The sequence below is a fragment of the Apteryx mantelli genome, chromosome 3 (genome assembly GCF_036417845.1).
Source record: "Apteryx mantelli isolate bAptMan1 chromosome 3, bAptMan1.hap1, whole genome shotgun sequence".
Taxonomy (NCBI): domain Eukaryota; kingdom Metazoa; phylum Chordata; class Aves; order Apterygiformes; family Apterygidae; genus Apteryx; species Apteryx mantelli.
This window is the reverse complement of record NC_089980.1, coordinates 43,454,277-43,476,183: the sequence shown is the minus strand read 5'-3', so window position 1 is coordinate 43,476,183 and position 21,907 is coordinate 43,454,277. Positions and strand designations below refer to the sequence as shown.

Genomic DNA, 21,907 nt, shown 5'->3' with positions numbered 1-21,907 from the left:
AGAGGTAGGTGTTCCTGCTCTTGGACTGCTTTTGTCACATACCAGATGAATGAGGATGCTTACAGGTATCTTACTGAACTAGATAGAAAAATCCTCCCTAATATTGGGAGCAAGAGTATTAGAAGTTTGGGGAGAACAGGAGAGAAAAATGACTTGATTATATTATGTCATTAATCTTTTCTGCACTCTGCTAAGTCTGAGCTATCTTTTAAATGATTTCTTCTTAATGTTAGCAAACATGGTAAAAACATGTTGATTATTAGCTTCATATTCCTATGTTGGCAAACAAATTTTCTATTCAGACAATAGCAACTGCAGTTTACAAAAAAGCACATCTCCTTCCTTCTTCATTCTGTAGCTCTCGATGAAGTAAGGATTTTTTTACTTTAAATAAAAAGATTAAATGCCAAAATAGGACAATAAAATTGCAATGTAAGAACAATGAAGTTAAAAGTAACTTTTAAAAACTCATTCCATTAATTAGTAATGTTTTTAAAATTTATAAAATAAGAAATGCCTTTTTTTCCTCAGCTGGATAACAAATACAGCTAGTTGGTTCCTCTCAGGTTTCCTTGAAGTAGTTACATAACTCAACATTTTTCCAATACAAATGCTGTAGAAATTATTCCTTAAATTGTTTCCACTGGATATATGCAACATTATGGAAATGTTCTGTTAGATTTAAAGTTCATAAAATGTGTTAATAAAACATGAAGTTGAAGCAAAATATACTCTCTTCCTCAGAAATAAGTGAGGGAATGAAAATTTGCATTTGTGCATTACCTATTACATTCTATATAGCTTAAAGGATTTATAATAAACATTTTTATTCTACACGTTTAATGAGAGAAGTGGGAGGCTGGAGTCTATTCCCATGTTTACAACATGGCCAAAAAGGGTGTAGATCTTTGGTTTATCCATGCAGCTATAATGTTTCATTAATACAATATTCAATATGTATGTGTTATTTGTAATAAAATACTCTCGTGTGATGTGAAACTAAGCATACCCTACAGTACTTATTAATATTATTATAAAAAGTAAGCAAACAGAACCCTACCACTGAGCAACATAGGTCATCTCAGATTTACATCATCTGAATTGCTTTACTATTACTCATCAGCATGTAGCTTTTGTCATTTTTACAGAAGATGCCTTAAAAAAACATTCTCGCTAACTTTGCCTGTCTATCTGAGAAATTAGGTTCCTTTAGGTCATGACTGACAAGCCAGATCAAAAGCACTGGGGGAGGTTGGGGAAAGAATGGGACAGAATAAATATGTTAAAAATTCTCATTTGTTTAAAATGCTTTCTAAATCTGATTCTGATCAGGTTATCTTTTTGTAATAAACAAAAACACAGGTGATGTATTTTTAACTAGAAGAATTTTAAATATGACATATCAACTGGTATAAAATAAACATGCAAATTCTTATAAAGTAATGGTTAAGGTGGAATGCTGTTGAATCTGGACTTCGAACAACTATTATATTGAATTCTTGGCATCTTAATCCTTAACTGAAGCAAAGGGAAAATGTGGAAGAAGTTCAGTTTTAAACATTAAAGGAAATTTTGACAACAGTACTTGATAAAAGGCAGACACAATATTCAGAAGGAGAAATATGTTGTTTGCATGGATACAAGGAAAAAGGCTTAATCGCATAAATAGGATGATGTCGCAAAGCCCTGTCTGAAACACTGGTGATAAAATCCACATTAACTTTATAAGACTCCACAGAAGAATTACTGCATTGTTTGCTAATACACATTTTCCTGTCCCAGCCTTAAAAGTACTGGAAATCATCTGCTTCTCTGATGTGTCCTGGAGACTCTCTTAGTGAGATTTTTAGTGAGACAGTCAGTGGAAGAGAAAATCTGTACACATTGGACACTGTTTTAAAGTAGATGTACCTATGTATATTATTCCATTGTAACTGGGATGCGTCACCTGTGTACCTAACAGCCAACAAATTACATCCAAATCTTCTATTCATCATCATGATCGGGGAATTAAAATGGGCTGAATGGAAGGTTATTTTGAGGTGAATCCTTTCTCCATGTTGAATATGCAAGAAACTCCGTTAATTCATACCAAATAATTTTTCACTTTGATTTTATTTCCAGATAAGCTTGTGCATGTTGCTTTTGTCCATTCAAATTAAGAAAGTTGAGATGCATCTACTAAAGAGTCATCCCAAGCTACGACTTGTGGTTCACTGGAAAGTCAGCTATCAGTCCAAGAGGACGCTTCTTTCCTTTAGCAAATCCATTCCCACAGTATTTTTTTTTTCATGCTTTCCTGGGTGTGTCTTCCATCATTACACTTGTAAAGTATACATTAAAAAAAAAGCCTGAAAGAAAGGAAGAATTTTGGTTATCAGATTAGCAGCCTTTAAAACACAATTCACCACAAAACTCCAGTACCACAAAAAAATAAACAATATCTAGGTTTTGTAATTGATGTAAAAATTAGGTCCTCCAAAAGAAAGCAAGTTTATTAACAGAATTGTTGGCCCCCACTCCAGAATTGCAATATTCATGACTGACATGAGGGGTACACTCTCTAAAAGCAGCTTAATCTTTCTTTATAAAAAAAAAAAAAAAAAGCCTGCTTTCTTTGTCTCACAAAGTCATTTGCTGCTTACTGCAATTAAATGTGTGTGTCCTTTGCTCTGAATTTGGCATCTATATTTTGATTGCCAATTCTTTTGAAAGAAAATTTTTCAATATGAACATTGTTCCTTATTAGAATGTGATTAAATAATGAACCCCAGATTTTTCTTTGCTTTTTCTTTGGCATCTACGTCACCTCCACCAAGATGAGAAGGGAAGAGTGATCTTAAATTCATGTTAGAGGTAGGATTTGCAATATTTGATTAGTTCCAGTTTGTAAATTTGGGTATTCGGCCTCCAGCAGGCTTATCCAGTGCAGTACCTCCTCTTATTATCAGGCATGCAGTAAGCATTCGAATGAGCTTGGTATCCAGTGCCCTTTCTGAGCCCGCACTGAGGTGAACACTGTATTACTCCCAGCTTTTTCAGACATCAAAAAACTGTCTAGCAGCATATGCTAGTAGCTTGGCTACTATGAAAATACCTGAACAACTCATCACACATTTGTTAAATCCACATATTCTTTATCATTCTGTATGTGGTACTCAGGAAGACAATCTCTCAAAATAATACTGTTTTGAGATGCTAGTATTTAGAACAATGAATACCAGTAGTTAATGGTCATTTTCATAGGCTTGTAAAAGCCAGTTAATGTATTAGTTTGCATTCTATGGCCTTGCGCTCCCAGCATGAACTGAAACTGGTATCTAGGGCTTCTTACGCTTGTTATACAGTTATTCCAGGTATGAATAAGGTATATGTCCAGATTCTGTATTTCCTTGTATCTTGTTCCACAGGGCACAACATTTTAAAAAGTGTGTGTGTGTGTGGGGGGGGGTGTCTTACTCTTTTCACCGAGAACAAGAGCCCTGATGTCTTTGGGAAAGTGCTGTGTTAGTTCTGCTGCCTCTGGTAAGAGCTGTCCAGGGGAGGTGCTGCTGTGGCACTGGTCCCTTGACACTCGTGGGAAACTTAGACAGATTATCTAGTGCTGTAGGGCTTTGGGGCGAAGAAAATTTACTACTGAGAAGGGACTTCCAGTAAGGGTTCTTTAAACTCTAACACGTTTTTCAGCTGCAGAAAGATTTGTTTATTTTTATACACACATACATAGACACTCTCAAGATCTTTTTTCATTCTGCTTCCACTCTGTACAAGTTATTAACTGCTGACAAGAAATTCACATCTCATAAATAGTGCTTAAGAGCCATTGCTATATAAATTGAATGTGTTATGAATTGTGATGGGCCTTTTTGTAGCGTTCTGTGCCTAGAGCAGGAAGAACAGAGGATGTCATTTTCATTAATTTCTAATGAGGTGCCAATTAAGGGCAAGGAAGGAACTCAGAGGGGAAGAGTCGCAGAGCTCCCCTGAATCCTGTGCCCTGGGGCTGTCAAATGAGCGTGCTGCCGAGCCTTCTCTGGAAAATCCATTAAATTGCAATCTCATCTGGAGCACACACCGACAAATTCAGCTTCCCTTTGATCTTCAAAAGAGCAATTTGTAAGATAAGTTCTGAGCCTTTTCACACATTGTGCTGGGAGAAGTGATAGGAATACTTAATTGCTGATGCACTTTGCAAGCCTCGGTGAGGAAGAGAAATTTTAAAACACATTTCCATTTGGTGCCTCTCTGACTGGATAACCTTTAAATCAACAGTGCTGGAACAATCCCCGCTTCCTATGAAACATTTTCAGATGCCAATTACACTAGGCATGGTTTCAGACAGCTACATTCTCTAATTCCGGGTGGACCTTTCAATAGTTTAGTGTCTTATGATGGATAATGATTACATTGAAATAATATATTTATTTAATACTAGATTTAGTAAGCAATTATATCATGAGGGAGTCAAGCACTTAGTTCATCCTTGATCTGAAAATTGTCAGGTCAGTAATGTGATAAGCAGGTGGCTACCACAAACTTGCTTTAAAACTAGAGACAGGGAATTTGTCAGTAAAAGTAGCAATATAATTCAGAGATTTCTGGAAATGTTTGTTAGGAAAGGCAGGTTGATTATTTGAAATTTGTAATATCAGTTTATGGGCCTTAATTATTTGACATGGATGTACATCATTCTTAAAGGAAGTTCTACACATTTTTTAAAGATACTGAGCTGTAAATTTCTAAGCCATAGAAATTATTTGCATAGAAAGCATTGCTTAATTTTATGGCAGAAGCTTAGTATTTTACAGCAAAAAAATAATTCTGATATCACTTCATTTGTAAAGCCATGACATAAGTCTGTAGTGGTCTTTAACAGTGTTGGAAATATATTAATTCCTGGAAGTGGTATGCAAAGTATGAACCTCTTGTATTGAAATCTTTTACATGAGACATACAAGGATGTTCTAGGACATCAGTAATGGAATTTCACATCTGTCATGTCAGACCCAGTCCTAGTTATCAATTAGAGGAAAAAAATCAGTGCAGCGTGTCAGCTCTTCAGTGGCTTTGTGTAGAAAAAATTGCTATCTGTAGGCCACATCCTAATGGGGACACGCCTGTAGCACAGCTTCCACCTACCCAGGATTGATTTGTCATATCCTCTTAGCAGTCAATGGAGTGGCCGAGATAATGGGCCCTGGGGGCTAAGCATATCTTTTGCTTCCGGTAGCAGTGCCTTAGAGATGCTTTGCTTATGTTTGTGCGCTTCTCAGATGGGAATCTCTAGGGTTTTTTGTATTGTCTGTCTGGAGCAGGTGCTTAATGAGAAGGGAGGATGTTCAAAACCTTCCAGTAAGGTCTGACTATTAAATATAACTGTGGATAAGTGCAGTTGTGAGGCAGTCTCCTAGAAGAATTGTTAGTGGTATTTCTTGCCTGTGTGGACAGAAAAGATTTGCTTGGAATTTTATTGGCCCAGATTGTGTCATAACAAGGTTATAACTTTCCAGAATATAAACAGACTTGAACAGTTATGTACTCTTTGCTATTCTTGATAGAGACTCTGCAATAACTACCAGCCTCAAACAAGGCTGAATGCAAAATGTGTTTTGATGTTGAAGTACAACTGTGTTCGTGAGATGTTGACAAATTATGACATTTGGCTGCTTCTTGATTGAGGGGATGCATATTTACAAGTGGCCTGAAGAGTGGTAAGACTTTGAGTCAGGAAACTAGAGTACAACGCTACCAGGTAGCCAATGTTTTGCTCCTCTGTACTAAGCGTGTGGAATAGGATGAGGGTAAGAGCACATTGTTGTAGCACACCACAGACTGCTCCTTTATAACGGTCAAGTACAACTTCCCTTGCTAATTAGTTATGAACTACATAGGCCAAACAATGTAGTTTGGACCCTGAATGTTTCTCAAAAAGAACAGCTTGTTGATCCACATGGGAAATCACTGTCCACTACTCATGTGGTTGAGATCTTGATGACATCTATAAAAGCACGTCTGTAGAAAGAGGATCCAAACTGTAGTCTCTGTCAGCAAGCAACATGCTGGGCCTGTGAGAGATGGTGCGGAATGTGACTTTAATGAAAATTGGAGACGTTCCATGTTAAATTTTTATTAAAAGTTGGTGAAAAGCCTCATCAAGGTGTGATCAAAGTGGACAAAACTGCCTCGCTAAAATGGTTTTAGTTCTAACGTGTTTAATAGCAAGGGGCTTGGCACAGCTATGGCTTAGCAAGAGAGAAAATCAAGAGATGCTTGAATAGTTTATAATTCACTTTGAACCTGACTACCGTGTGGTTTGTTTCCCATACAGCTAATGCTGATGAGTACTGAAGAGTCTGTGCATTCTTTGCTTAGATTAAAGGAGAAGACAGGAAGAAAGGAAAATAGAGGCCATAGCAGTACAAGGTGTGCATATTGCATAGTATGGCTGACCAGAATAACAAATTCATTCATACAGAAAAATGAAAGAAAGAGATGAAGGAGCTGAACTGTGGAAGCTGGACTGTAAAAGAGTACAAAAGAGGGAGGTAAAGCAACAGACTGAGCACTTCAGTATGTGTCAACAGATGTTTAACTAAATTAGAAAACAGAAAAAACAGGCAATAGAGCAGAAAATTTTAAATGTGTATTAAATAAATGAAAGGAGTCATTGACAGAAGCAGAGGTACTCTGGTAGATTAATATAAAAAAAAAAAGAGGGGAGAAGAAAAAAAAAAGAAAAAGACTTGCTTAAAATACCTTTCTAAAAAATAAATGTCCAAAAAAATGCATATCAGATTTTCATTTTAATTTCTACACAGATATCAGTGTACCACCTCCTTTTGTATCTAAACAGTGATCCTACCTTGATTTGTTTTCAAAAATATTTGGCAAACATGCTTTCTAAACTACCTCAAAAGCTTGCTTGCTGTTTAATGATGATGATTAAAAAAAAAATTACGTATAAAAAAGAGAGTTCTGGTATGTTAATAGGCATAGTATGTTAAGTTATTTTTCTGTAGTCCTACATTGAATTTAGTTTTATATAAATCTGTAATAGCCTGGCAAAATTCTTTCCTTGGGATTATTTTAAGGTGTTTTGCTTCACATCTGTTTGCTCTTCTGGTAAGCCAAGGGGTCAGAGGAAGAAAAGACCAGACATACCCATATGCATGCACTGAGCATTTCTGTTAGCCCTCAGAAACAAAATATGTCCACACAGGAGAGCCTGTGCCTTTTTTTGCAGGTACTGTGGAAGCAAGTCTCAGTGTGATCCAGTAATGAAACAGGTGGGAGAAAAACAGCTGCAGATTCTTAACTTGTGTAACTGAGCTGCTTGTTCATAAACAAGGGTATGAGGCACTTGTTTGGCTTGTGCCAGAATAAACGTGGAAGGATTTGATTTACTGAGTTAATTTAGAAATTCTCTTCAAAAGGACTGGAAGAAAGAAACAAAGTTGTATAGGTAAGCAAACAAGAATGCTATGACAACTTCTTGATCATTGTACAAAATAGTTCAACACGTATTAAACATAATGCTTCTCTTAAACCTCATTAAAATATTCAATCACAGTTGCATTTGTAATGGTAGTGGTAAAATCACTTTCTAGATGGATAAGGTTTATCTGGTACAAGCAAAAATGGCTCCAGGACATATAATTATGTATTGGTGTAACAGATGTACTTCCAATGATTAAAATTAAATATGCACACTGCTTCTGGAGGTCAGGAGTCACCCAGTTCAATAAGAAGTGTTAACAGAAAAATAGATCTTATTAATAACTGGTTAAATACTGTAATTTAGAGTAATTCTGACAAGTGAGCTCTAGCAAGTCTTGCTGCCATGGCTTAATATGTATCATTTTCAGCTGTCTTCTCTCGCCTGTTCACCTGAGATAGCTGCTCCCAGTATAGTACTTTTGCTGCAGCCATTCCATTAATGCCTAGCAGTTTAGCTTACGTTGCTACAAGTAATTTTAAAAGAAAATTTTTTAAAAATAGAAAAACCTCTTGGAATTTAAATTCAGACTCGGGGGAGTTTTGTGTTGGTTTTGTTTTGTTTTTTTCAGAAAGGCGTCTTCCCAAGACTGTAATCGAAATCACAGGGAATAAGAACTGTTAACTAACCTTGGTCTCTCCAAGTACTTTGTATTTTGAAAATTGACTAGAAATTGAACAGTTAAAACCAATTTACTAACTGGTGTATCACGGGTTCCAAGGATAGGACTCAACAAAAGGCTTTAGTGTCTAGGCTTCAGTAAAAGCTGACCATAGCTTTAGAAGTGCAAACGAAGTTCATGGTCTGCTTATAATTAGGATTCATAAAATATATACAGTTTGAAGAGGTCCTAGCATATTCCCCCAACATGTTCAACCAATAGGGATTTTATTACAGCATGTACTGATTTTGGTCTCTTCCACCATACTACCCAAAGCTCTGCAACAGGCCACTCCTTTGATTCAGGAATGCATACTGTGCCTGCTAGTTATTTTCCTATAGCCCCAATCAGTAAATGTAATTGAAATGAGTCAGTTGATCTCTTATGTCCTTTTTAAATAAAACAGCATGCTCCTTTAAAAAAAATAAGAAAGGGGTTTTTTTTGTTTTGTTTTTGTTTTTTTAACACTGCTGATATAGTAAGTCCTTCAGTATGTAACCCTTAGGCAGTTTTTGTGTGGATACTACAATACAAAAAAGAAAAAATAAGTATTTTGTTGATGTGGCATTAAGTCTCTTCTTCTGTCGGTGCCTGTACTGTGGCTACCAAAAAAAAAAAAAAAAAGTATATGCATAAAGTAAAAGATGATGCATTTTAATTGTCTTTTATATACAAGAGATGCATGGCCTAGCGGACTTGAACCCAGAAATCTAGCTGAGACTACTTTATTTCTAATTCTGTCTCCTTCCATAGCTTTAGGCAAGTAATTCACTCAGTCGAGTCATTTTTTTTTATCAGAAAGATGAATAGCCACCTACCTGACAGATGTTAAAGGAAGCATTTTTGAAGGTTAAAGCACTCTAACCTACCTTTTCTAATCAAAATTCCTTCTTCACAGTGTTTCAGTTATCCAGAGTCTCACAGGCACATGTTACAGCTTTGCCAGGGCCGGGCACTGAGAAACCTGTTAGCTGCACAGAAGCCTGCAGCAGCCTGTTCTCAAAAGAACAAATACTGCCCAGAAAGCGTCTTCTGCAAAGTGGATCAAATGTGCTCTTTCTGTATGCTAACAATAAGTGCATGTTTAAGTACTGATTTTACTGATGTGATTGATATTTAAAGTAAATACAGCAGGCCCAAGAATATACTGTAATCATTTGACAAATTCTGGAGCAACATTACCAGTTAATTTAACTGACCATGAAGTAAGGCTTAGGTAGAGAGGAATGATGCCCGGTGGGTTTTTATTGGTGAAATTCTGAATTCTTCATAGAAAGCAGTGGGGCAAAAGCATCCCACCAGTTCCTGCATTATAACTAGGAGGAGAAAAGAGGGAGCGGAAGCAGTTGTCAAAATTTGCCTTGAAAAATAGGATTCTTTCCAGGAACTAGCGCATTTTTGTCCCTACAAACTAAAAAAAAAATATTACCTAAGGGAAAATACCACTTAAATTTCATTTCTGATGTGTAAGAAAGTGTAAAGGTTTTTTTGCAGATACTGTGCAAAGGTACTGGGACTTGAGACTCTCTGGTTCTCTGCTAGAGTTTTCAGTGAGGTTGTTGTGAGACTTCTAAGGAAATGATGTAAAGATTTTGCATATCAGTTTTCTCAAGAGTAAAAAGAACAATAAAAGTCTGTGTCAGGTCCTTTGATATTAAATATTCCTGGCCTTGGAGGAATGAAAATGTTCACCTTTGAAGGTGTTGAACTAAAAGTAAAAATGTTCCTGACTTGCTGAAGAATTGTCCAAATATGTGAATAAGTGGGGGGACAGGGGGTTCTGCCATATTCTGAATAAGCAGGAACAGTGTGTTTTGTATAAAGCTCACCCCCACACCCACACCCCCCAAAAAATAAGGGTAGAAGCGTGCATCACTCTAAGCCCTTGGTTTCCTTTATGGTATAAATAGGTCTTCTGAATGGAGCTCTATTTCCCCTCTGGTTAGAAGAAGATTTACTCTCAATATAGATTGCAAGAGGGTACAGGAATAGAAGGTTTTTAATGTAGCAGAAGGTGTAATCTAAGAGACACTGGGAGATATGGGGTGTAAGTAGGGGATAAAAACATAAAATAGATTTAATTTAGGTTTAAACGAAATAGAGCTGCTTCTCTCCAGTGATTTGTCCAGCAGGTCTGGCTGTTGTCAGATTGTGGATCAATACAGTGCAACCTCTGGAAAGCTATTTAAACCCAAGACATAAATAATATACTTGAACAAGTGTACTGAAAGTTAAAGCACTGGAATCATGTTCGGAATGTGAAGATTTGCAGTCAAAATACATGAAGGATCCAGGACAACATGTTGGAATTAATGCAACATATGCAATACCTTAGTATAGAAACTTGTCATTATTTATTCTAGTTCTTTATTAGTAGCATTATCTTATGTGCATTTTCATTCGGCTGAAAAGAAAAAATATACTCACACATTATTAAATCACTCTAGTGTTGCTTGCTGTTCTAATTAAATTACTGGATACACTTTGGCTTTTAATTAAATCCTTAGCTTCTGGGAGGACTGTATTAGCTCTGGTTGACTTGGTGGTGTACAGAGACTTTTCGAAGTACTAATACTAAATCTAGCTCTTTTGAAAGTGTCAAACACTGTACGCATAAGGCCTTGTATTGATACTAGCATAGCTGTATCATCCACCTGCCCTTCCTCAAGAGAGAGTTGTAAAGACTTCAGAGTACTCTCAAATCTGTGTTCTGGATATATAATAGATACTTCTCTATATGCTGGTACAGCCCATGAAAAAATATTAGTTTATAAGAGTACTACCATTTGCAATAGGGTTACCTGTTATTAAGGTTTACCCCAACTTTATTAAGTGTCTACTCTTGAAAACAAAGATATCTTTTTTTGCACAATTCTGCCTTTGTACTGCACATTCCCCAACCACTATCCCTTTCTTTGGATTGATTTTCCCACATCCTACAGGATATAACTCTGTGAAGTTAGGAATGAGGTAGGAGGTGCACAGTGTTGTTTCAACATGGTCTGGGCCTGTAAACACAGCAGTGACTATTCCTTTTACCAGTACAGGGATGATGCTGAGTTGTCCTGAATGTATCAGTGCAAGATCACATGATTACTCAAAGAGGCAAACTTTTTTCGCATACATAAGGTCTGACCTTTTAATTTTGAACATAGCTTCTCCCCTCCATTAAGTTAAATGTGTACTGGTGTTGATTAATTGCCTGGTACTGCTGTTGATGCTGGGAGCTGTTGAGAGCAAAATGTCGACGCTTTTAATTTAACAAGAGAATTTTAAAATAAATTTTAAGCAGTTTTTAGCCTATATGATTCAACAGTTGCTAAGTCACTTGGAGAAAAATGTTTCTTTTTGTTATATCGAAAAAATGTGTAACAAAATGCGTAATTTTATCCAGCTGTATCTATCATCATCAGATGAGCTGAGATTCTGTATTCCCAATTCTTACAGATGTTTTACAGCTGTAGTAACCTGCCATTTGTGCTAGCTGGTAAACCACCTAGTGGGGTCATAGCTACTGCTTGTGCCTGACCGCTGTGGATTACAATAGAGGTTGACTTTGGGCAAAAAAAATGAGGATAGAGAATAAGGTTAGAGGAGGGCCTAAAGATGAAATGTATAGGTCAGTGACTATTGAGATATAAAGCAGTTCAGAAATATGAGTGCTGTGTGCTAGGTATGTGATTATTCCCAGTGATATAAGATGCCCAGGGTGTATTCTCAGTTAGTCTGGCTCTGGTAGATGTTGGCTTTAATTTTCACAGAGCCATAGAGGGGTGAAGCTGTTGTGATGTTGACATAATTCCTGTTAGGTGCATGTGCTCTGTGCAGCAAGAGAAATGTAACTGGTCTAAAACAAAAAGTTTAGCCACCACAACCTGGTATGTAGTGGAATGGAGATATGATCCTGACTAAGATCTTCAGTATTTAATAAGCCTTGACTTACAGCAAAATCTATTAATTGCAGTTTACTGTTACAAAGCAGGTACACTTAATTTATTGCTTTAGTTCATTAGTTGAGGATTCTTTGAAATTCAGAAATCATTTTTTGAAAACCTCAGTGCTGTTTCTGAAGATGGTTCCTAGTTCTGTGGAGCTGGTGTCTACTAGTGCAAAAACAGCATTGGAATGTAGGAGAGCACTGTATCTTAATTTTTTTCCCCTCTAAATACACTGTCTTCAAAAAAGCAGGAGGAGACTGTCTATTTGAGATCCTCTTCTTAGTTCTAAAGTCAAGGAGTAGAATGGAATCTTAAAAAGAACGTCTTTAAGAATTGTTAATCCAAAAAAAAAAAAAAAAACCTAAAAAACCAGCATGTCTCTGTCCTCAAGTGATATATTTCTGTTCAAAATCTGTGTCACATTTAATGTAGGAAAAAATAGTTTGGCAGCTTTCTGTGGAAGTAAAGTAGTAAGATAAATAGGAAAGTGAACTTGAAATTAGCACAAATTGGGATAAAAAGTAGTTTGCAGAATCTCTGCAGTGCAAATCTGTCTCTCTTGCATGCTCTCTAAAGCTGCTTCCTAGGCTTACAATCTTCAAGAAAATAGAAGACACTTTGAAATACAGGTTACATGTGACTGAACTTGGAAATGCAAAATTTTTGCCTTGGAGTCTAAAGAATTCTTGCAGAATCTTTAACCAACCTGTCCAGTGGCTGTTGTAGGATTAAGATGACAGCAGCAGTTTCTGCCACTAATGGCTTTTTTGTCTTTTATGTATGCTTGTACATGTTGGTTTATCCTATTTGTGGTAGACAGCAAAATGAAGCAAGCAAGAACAAAATCTTTCCGTTCCCCTCTTTTCTCCTAAGCATAAGCTCAGTGTATTTTTATTCCAGTATTAGAAATACAAAATGAATCTGAAGCATCTCCTAAGCATCCTGAGTCTCACACATAATCTTTAATGTTGCATCATAGATGTCATGGAGCAGTGTGCTTGATGCATGAAACTTGAGATTATGACTGACCTGACTGCAGTATAGCGCTGTTCCAGTCCTAAAGCCAGACTGGCAGGTGGGAAGAAACATTCTAAGGCAGCTTATACCACCTCTTTTCTTTTCCTGTTTTTGATTAAGTCATGATCGTTTTGGTAGTCATAAGTTCATACCATCTATACAAGAAAATGCTGAAAAGCAAGTTGCAGTGACCATAGGAGATGGTTAGAAAAGCAAGTTCATCAGAAAAATTGTGTATACTTTTTGGCTCTGTGTTTTCTGGATCTTTTGCAGGTGTGCTTTTTGTGAAGGAATGTGAACTGAAATGCCTTGAGAGGGCAATTTAAGATACTTTGCATTAGTATTTGGAGATGTCTGTCATTGAGCACTAAGGGGTTAACATTCTCCATCAGCTCTTGAAGTGGAAATGATAGAAAGGACTACCTCAAGCTTCTTTTTTGAGAGTTTTAATAAATGCATCTATTTGGTTAAAAAGTTTCACCATAATGTGACTTACTCCCCTTCTCACTTGGGAAGGAATGACAAGATTCCTAGCCAAGTTATTCTAAACTACTTAGCACTTAATCAAAGTCCATGACATTTTTCCAAGTTGGGGGAAACAGGAGAATAATTCAGCTCACTTATTTCCAGAAGCCTGTGGTTTAGCTTGTTGGGAGTTGGTTTGGTTTGGTTTTGTATAAAATGACACTAAAACTGAATGTTCCTTGAGTTATGTGATGAAAGCTGACATTGCAAATGCAGAGCATTTCCCCACAGAAGAGAGAAAAGAGACGACTATAGTATATGCAAGGATGTAGCTGTCCACAAGGACAATAAAAGATATCAGCAGACTAGAATATTATTATACAGTGCGCACAAACTGCATTGGAAGCTTTGCCAGCCTGGACTATAACACAATTTTGTTTCCTGTTGTTGCTGGATGCTCTTTTAGAACAGCCTGCAAAGTACTAGCACAACAAGCTGGACTACAGTGGAATTCAGAGAGCAAGAGTTTCTCAGGCACTCTTTGCGCAAATCTCTAGGATCTTGACTTTTTTTCTCAGTATCTAGTTGTTCTACTCTTACCTATGCCATGTCTTGAAAAAAAAGAAAAAAAAAAGATTTCTCTCCCACACTTTTTAAATAGCTTTATTGTTAGTGTCATTTAAAGCAAAATAAGTCATCATTCCAGTTGGAAGGGTTGGGGAGATGCATAAACATTATAGGTATAATTTCAGTCTGTGTTGCCTTATGAGTCCTCAGTGGCTCAATGTAGAGGAGAGAATGCAAGCTTAGATGATCCATTTGGACTGGGTTTCTAGCAAATGAATCCTGTCTGTGGGCTTGGACACATTCGCTTATATTTATGGCTCCAGCCACTCCTCCAGAAGAATACTTAGAGCCCTACGTGTGAGCCACTGCAGAGATCCTTGTTAACTCTCATGTCCTTCAGTCTTCACATGAGAGCAAGGTGGGAAGGCAGGAATTCATGGGCTGTGCTGTCTGAACAAGGTGCTGACGCTCAGCCCTTGGTTTCTACTGCTGTGAATGTTGGCTGTCACCGCTAAGATCAGTTCTAGGGAAGCGCAAGGGAAGGATACTAGGCTGCTGGTGGAGTACTTAGTGCTTGCAAATTTTAGAAATGCAAAGGGAAGAGTGGTAGTTTGAAAAGCTTGTAAGGCTATGTAAGGTTGAGTGTTTTGTTTCTGAGATGAGACTAATGTGCTTTACTGAGAAGCAGGAGTCAGAGGGGAGGAAGGCAAGAGGGAGTGAGGGTGATAAAAGGAGGTCAGGAGAGGGATATTTGACATTGGGTGTGGACAAGAGAAAATTCCTTAGGAGAGAAATGGTTTAGGGGGAGAAGGGGAAGGCCACTTTATATGTCATCAATTTTCTTCTGGTAAGAAGTAGGAAAAACCCCACAAGAATTCATCCTTATAAGTTGCATATCTTTAGATTCACTGTCTGTATGCATAAGCAGAAGTGTAGCTTTACGCTCTGAAGGACAAATACATTTACCTTTTGAAGATATATTAAAATCTGTTCTTGCGTTTTGTGTGGTACACAGACTTTATGTAGAAATCTGCATAAACACTCAAATATGCCTTGTTAAATAATACACTGTTGGTAGACAATTTTTGCAGCACCTTCATCTCTTAAGGCCACAAGATATTTTTAAGTCTTCTCTGGACCTCTGTCAATTAGAATTTCAAATCAGTAAGAAAGGTAACATTTCTTGCAAAACGGGTGAAGAAGCCAAAGCATACAGCACACAATTCTGCACAGGAATAAGACTGTGCATTTATTAAGGCTGCTTTTGAAGAGGCTTTGTATAGGGGATCTCTACAGATGCAAACTGTTTATTAAATAAAATTTGGAAATGGCACGAGATGCAGATTCTGGCAGTTTTGAACTTTTACCTTTTGACTCAGGAATAAAGGGGAGCTGCTTTAACAGATGCAGAAGTCAGTGTAACGTAAGGGTAGACTTTCAGAGCAATTACTGGATGCAATCAAAACATATATGTCTAGCTTGAAAAATTAAGAAGAGTGAGCTTTAACTTGATAGCACTTTGTAATCAGGTATTTTGTCCTTTCATGCCAGCAATGAAATTTTTGTAGTTATATGGCTTCAAAGCTTTAGAAAGGCAAAAATGTATCTCTACATAAGTGGAGCTCAGTTTTCTTTAGATGAATCTATCATATTAACCATATGGTATATTTGCTGTATTGTAGAGTTCAAATATGCTCTCAGTTCTTACCAAATAAAGCATCAATATACTGAATATCAGGAGTTATTAAAGTATAATTGTGGCAGTATGCAGTTACTTTTTAGGTACTATACATCAAGATCTTTGAAACAGGGGAACTGTTAGATGTTTTTAAGCCACTTTATAAATGTATAAGCTGCATAAATATTTAATAATTTTGTTTTCCACTTCTATCACTTTTCAAAACATGCTCACAACCCCAAAAAGCTGTCTTCCTTTTACAGCTTTTGAATGCCTCGTTTTTGGGACCAGAATCTTGAGGGGGAGGGGAGAAAGGAGTTTTCTTTCTACTAAAGTGCTATTTGAGTGACAGAGATCATTATATACATCTTATGGAACAGTCTGAAGTTCTCCAGCTGTAAATTAGAAGAGTCAGAGACTCCTTGCCTGGTAAGGTACGTGCAGGAGAGTTGTCCCATGAGTGTGCTGTACTTTTCTATTGATGGTTCGCAGTAATCCACTTAATGGGCATTTTTGTCCTGTTCCAGGATGTGACTACTTTCCATTCAGTTATTAAAAAGAGAAAAGGAATTAAACAAAATTGGGGACCCTCCAAAATTTCAATTTGGCTTTTGTGTTGTGTATTATTATGCCATTTAGTTGAATTGTTTCTGATACTTAACGTATCATTTTGCTGTTTTTTAGCAGTTTACTGTTTTCAGAACTTGAAGACAGAATGTTAAGAATTAAGCGTAGGTTTTAGTGTAAATATTTGCTTATCGAGGATTCCATATTCCCATCTAGTCAATGCTCTTGAGTATAGCAATGAGTAAGATGCAGTTATTTTCTATTATCACTTTCACACAGTAAGCTGCAAATCTGCTGTACGCTCTGGTCTTGGATATGTAAGATTATTTTGTTGTCTTTCCTCTCAAATTCCCTTTTCCCAGCAGATTCCTCAGGATTAATGAAAGGGAAAGAGCAATTTCGTAGTTGCTTGTGTGTGGTCTTAGATTTCTGTTGGATGAAAGGTTTTTTGCATGTAAAGGTTCACCTAGAAGAGTACCAGTAAGGCAGAGATGGTACACTGCTCATGGTTTTAGCCATTTGTGCTCTGGTGATGAAATGGAAGTGAATTTTTGATAATTGCAAAATAGTTTCTGGGGTGCTTAGAGGAGCTCAAAGGTTTTGATGCACTACAGTATATTTTTCCAAGATGCTTGCATTAGAGGCCTGAGAAGTAGGTGGTTTGTAGATTACTTCTAACATCAGAAAATGACAATTGCAATGCTGTGAGATGTATTATTCCATTTACTAGACTGAAATCTTCTATGCATGGAGTGGAATTCTCGCCTTTGCTTATTTTTGTTTGATGACTATGGTGAACTAACTTTAGTTGAAAGATGGATTCTCTTCCCCCAGCAGAAAGTTATTTATTTTGCCTTTTAGTTATAGTGTGCTAAAAGAAACATTTCTGGAGTAAAATCCTTTAGGAGAAGCAACCTGTATTAGAAATCTTCCTGTCATGAGCTTAACAATAATACATGACAAGTGCTTTTTAATCTAACTCTGCTTTATAACCATGAAAGCAGAATTCTCAGGAGACAAAGTTTCATCTCTAAATCTGGATTAGTTTTAAGGATCAAAATGGAAGTAAATATATTGGCCATCAGTCCCAGAGTATATAAGTTAATAATGTAATTGTTGTAAAAGCTGATGGCCCTGAGACTAGATCAGGCACCTGCTCCCATGCAGACCATAGAGTGCCCACTCTGATTTCCGGACTATTGAAGCAAGGAGTGAATATGGCAGTAATAACTTAACTGAATAAACTCAGTCTAAAATAATTAAAAACTGTTCAGAAAAGAGTTACTCAACTAGCTAACATTATAAAGATATCCAAGTTCTTTAAATTCTGAATAAAACTTCCAAAAATACAAGCTCCACTCTTAAAATTGACTTAGGAATTTGAGAACAATGGTACTGAAGATCTGAAGTCTGTTTTGGAAATGAGACTTCTGAAGATACTATCTGGATCCCCATTGCCAATTTAAAAAATAATACATGTATAAGAACAGCTACTATACAGAAACCTATCTTGAGTAATGTTCAAAATGTGCTTAGGTATTCTTTCATTTATTAGGTATTATCAGTTCTAGTTAGCAGTTTGTATTTAAATAGATGTATGAATAAAAAAATTAGATCATTTAACCCCTGAAATTGGAAATACTTTTCCCATAGACTCTAAATTTACAGGACTGACAATGAAAATGTACTTGCCATTCTTTGTGAACAGTCCAGTGAAATTCTGTTCCAGAAAATAATTCGAGAATAGAAAAAATAAATACAATGTTTCATCTAGAATGAATACAATAAACAGTACTGCTTATCCTATATGAAAATGGATGCTCTCAAGTGAACTGAAGGAGGATTTTATTTTAACAATGTGACCTTAAATGTTTTTGGCAACTTAAGGTATTTTTCACATTTGAGTGTAGTACGACCAAGACTGAGATTGAAGTGGAAGCAATGATCACAAGGGGAGAGGTTTTATATCTCAGTTCAATTTGGATCATTCCATCCATTTTTTTGAATCACATATATCAATAAAGAAAAGCTTGTCTTTTTTGCCTTATTCTTAGAATTGGGTTATGAAGCCAGGCACTCATACAGGGACATGTATGTTCATAGCAGATGCCTTTGAAATGAAGAGTAAGGATATATCAATTTTTTTCTTCAAATTATTTTTTACATAATTCTTCATGTGATATTTTTTACCTCTCTGTTTTCTTAACAATTGCAGTAATATAAAGGTAGCCTGTTGTTCTCTCCTACAATTGATGTTTTCTATTTCAGGAGCTGAAAATACTTTATACACACACACACACACACACACACACACACTCACTTTTATCCTTTACTATTTCTCAAATGTCATCACTTTGTGGTTGTAGTCTCTTTTAAGCATTCAAGGAGCAGCAATAATAAAGTTCAGTGGAGGGGGCAGAGTGATGTTCTTTGCACCATCACAGAGGAAAGCTATTGCAGCATAGGCAGTATCATACTCCTTTTCAAATATGGTGTACTACATGAACACTGGGCAACTCTTTTCCTTATTATATCATCCTAATAGCACTATATAACACATTTTCGAGGCAGGAAATTTGAGGCAATTTCTTTATTGTTACAAAGTGTCAGAGCCAAATATGTCAAAAAGCTGTTTTTCTTTATACAATGTAAAGAGGTGGCTACTGAAGAAGCCCTCCTCACCTGTAGAAAAAAGTATTGCCCTGTATTTCTGAATCACTTGTTCCCTGAAGGTAACTGAGTAACATAACTAGCTTTAGACAAAGAGATGATGACCTCTATCTCTTCAGCCAGAGAACAAGATGACATGACATGACATGTCCCTGCGTCAAATGCCTGTTCATCCCCCATGCTCAAAGTGTCTAAGCAGTCCATAAAAACAAGCTTCTGAAAACTGGAATAGTAGCGAAGCAGTGAGCTCTCCCTCAGTCACAGCCAACTTCGGATGTTGGTAGTAAGGAGAAAGCAAAGCACTTAAATTTAATCGTTCTGACTCAAATGCCTGTTTAGGAGCTAAACCTGGGGTATGAAGCATGAATTTCAGCAATGACAACTGAATGCACGTAAAGTTGAAGGGGGTTCAGTAAAGGTGGCCGGTGCTTTTTTAAAAAATTAGCTTTGATGTTACCATCTGGGCATGCCTAATATATAGGCTATTTTGGAAAAGGCTGGCCCTCCCTTGTAAAATGAGAGGATGGCAAAAAAAAATTACTAGTATGACTTGAGCTTTGATATTGTGCTGCCAAGTATTCAAGAAAATGCAGTAAAATATTAATACCACATATGGAAAATAAGTAAAAACTTAAAGCTGGCATTGATTACTGAAACCTGAGTAATGCCTCAGTAAGTGATACTCCACTTCTGAGTCAGGTAAGATTCTGCCATTTGAATTGAGTCCTTACAATTGCTTTTTTTTCTCCCTCTCCATGGTAGGTTATGTGTTCTGTATGTTACATCGCCTGCCTGAACAACATGACTGCACGTTTGACCACATGGGACGTGGGCGTGAGGAAGCCATTATGAAAATGGTGAAACTGGATCGGAAAGTAGGGAGATCTTGCCAGCGCATTGGCGAAGGATGTTCCTGAGTGCAAGACTCTGCAACCAAATGCTGTTCTCTTAGTTCACTAATGTTAGCCTTATTTAGGACAAAGTCAGCCAGACACCTTGTACTAGGCAAGTTTCAGACTACAGCCAATCAGTTTCCTTTCTTTAGCCAACCGTCCTGGTACTGTAGTTTAGGGATTGATGGTGGTTGAAATTGATTTCTGGCTGGTTACTAAGGTGCCTGCTAGCCACTGTATGAAATTAAAACATGAAGAAATATTATTTTTGAGCATGGCTAGTGGATTTAAACAAAACAAGAAAAATCCAAAGGCTTCTGTTATTGCTGGAGTCACTCTAAAAGCCTTACGCTGGAAACATTCCAGCTGCAGAGTTAAAACAAATAGTTGTATAGAAGCTGGTGTAAAAGTTTGCTATGCACATGGCTTTCAGACAAACTGTTTAATGTGCAGCCTTTCACCTCTTCACCTCTAGTTAATCCTGAGGAGGTGAAACACTACTAAGAGCAGCAACTGCAGCTGCTTAAGCCCAGAAGACCTGACTGGTCACTCGTGCCTTCATCGCGTGTGGCTTTTGAGGTTAGGCAGTGTCACCAGCATCAGGGATTCTGTTGGGGTAGGAACATCTTTCTGGTTCTCCCCAGGAAGCCAAAAAGAAAGGGGGACAGAGATTCTTATGAAAAATTTTTATATCTATCTTGCTATAAAGAACCTATCTGGGTTTTTTTTCAGTTAAATTATGATCTCACTTTAAAGCCAACTTCATCCCAGAGCAGTTAGTGGTGCGTACTTTTTACATGGCATCCATAGAGTTCCTATGAGTTGTGTGAACAGACTCCACATACATTGTATACACTGACCAGTGCAGCCATTCCCACCAGCCGAAACCTGATTGGCTCTTGTTTGCCTTTTGCTAAGTGCAGGTATCTGATAATTGATCAAATAAGGCTAATTCACAGCACAGTAGCCATGGCTGGATTCTACAGACTGACTTTCTGTAGCTAGACTTATATATTGGGGAAAAAAAGGACATTTTGTAGCAAACAGAATTCAGTAACAGTATTGGGGAACAACCAGGAAAACACCCTTTATCAGATTGAGTTTGTATTCCTCACTTCCAGAGTGTCAATGAGATAATCAAATGGGCTATATCAGCCCTGTTTCTATGCAGCTGAACGCTCTCACGAAAATCTCTGCCCACATCTATTGCAAAGCAAGTACAGCAAGTGAATGTGAAAAGCATTACATGGAGTGGAATGTTTTGGATCTGTTTAGACCTATGGTTCTGTATTACGGTATGTCATGCTGAGCTGAACTGAACTGAATCGCACTGATCTTGTCAGTTTATAAACAAACAAGCAAAAGTAATAATTGGCATGTCTCCTGCTGCGCACAGGGTTTATGCAAGTCAGGACAATTTATACAGAAATGGCCCAGCACAGTCCTGAGTGAATTTAGCTTCTCAGCCCATTAGTAAGGGATTAACAATCAGGTAAACTAGTAGGAAATCTGAGAGAGGGAAAGATTTAATCTCATCTTCAGATATTGGGCAGATATAAAACATCAGAGGGGTGCGGTATTGTGTCACTTGAGGAAACCCTACTGTTTGGGAGTAAGATTGTATGAGTCATCCTCCATTCTATTTGTTACAGGTAAATAATTCCTTATAGGCCAAACTATATTGTTACTTTGGTAGCCAGCTAGAAGCATTTAACAAGGAGACAACTAATTAAAAAAATATATATATATATATACACACACACACACACATACACACACACACTCACCATCTGACTGTATTAGCATAAATTAACCATGAAGAAAATCAGAAATGTCCCATCATTATAAAATGCAAGCTATTTAAAAGGCAAGCTGTTTTTTTTATCATTATTATTCAAGACTATGAAATCAGCAGCAAAATCTTCTGCAATGTATGTACTGCATTTTCAGGAAATG

At 37.0% G+C, this 21,907-nt stretch overlaps 1 protein-coding gene across 1 annotated transcript in view; it reads left to right on the top strand.

Annotated features, from left to right (window-relative positions):
- The window catches only part of ZFAND3 (zinc finger AN1-type containing 3), a 151,551-nt gene extending 129,844 nt beyond the window's left edge, over window positions 1-21,707 (top strand). Inside the window, exon 7 of the mRNA XM_067293194.1 lies at window positions 19,821-21,707. Within this exon, the coding sequence (XP_067149295.1) occupies window positions 19,821-19,975 (155 nt within the window). The 3' untranslated portion in view covers window positions 19,976-21,707. The remainder of the gene's footprint in view (window positions 1-19,820) is intronic.
- Window positions 21,708-21,907: the final 200 nt, after the last annotated feature.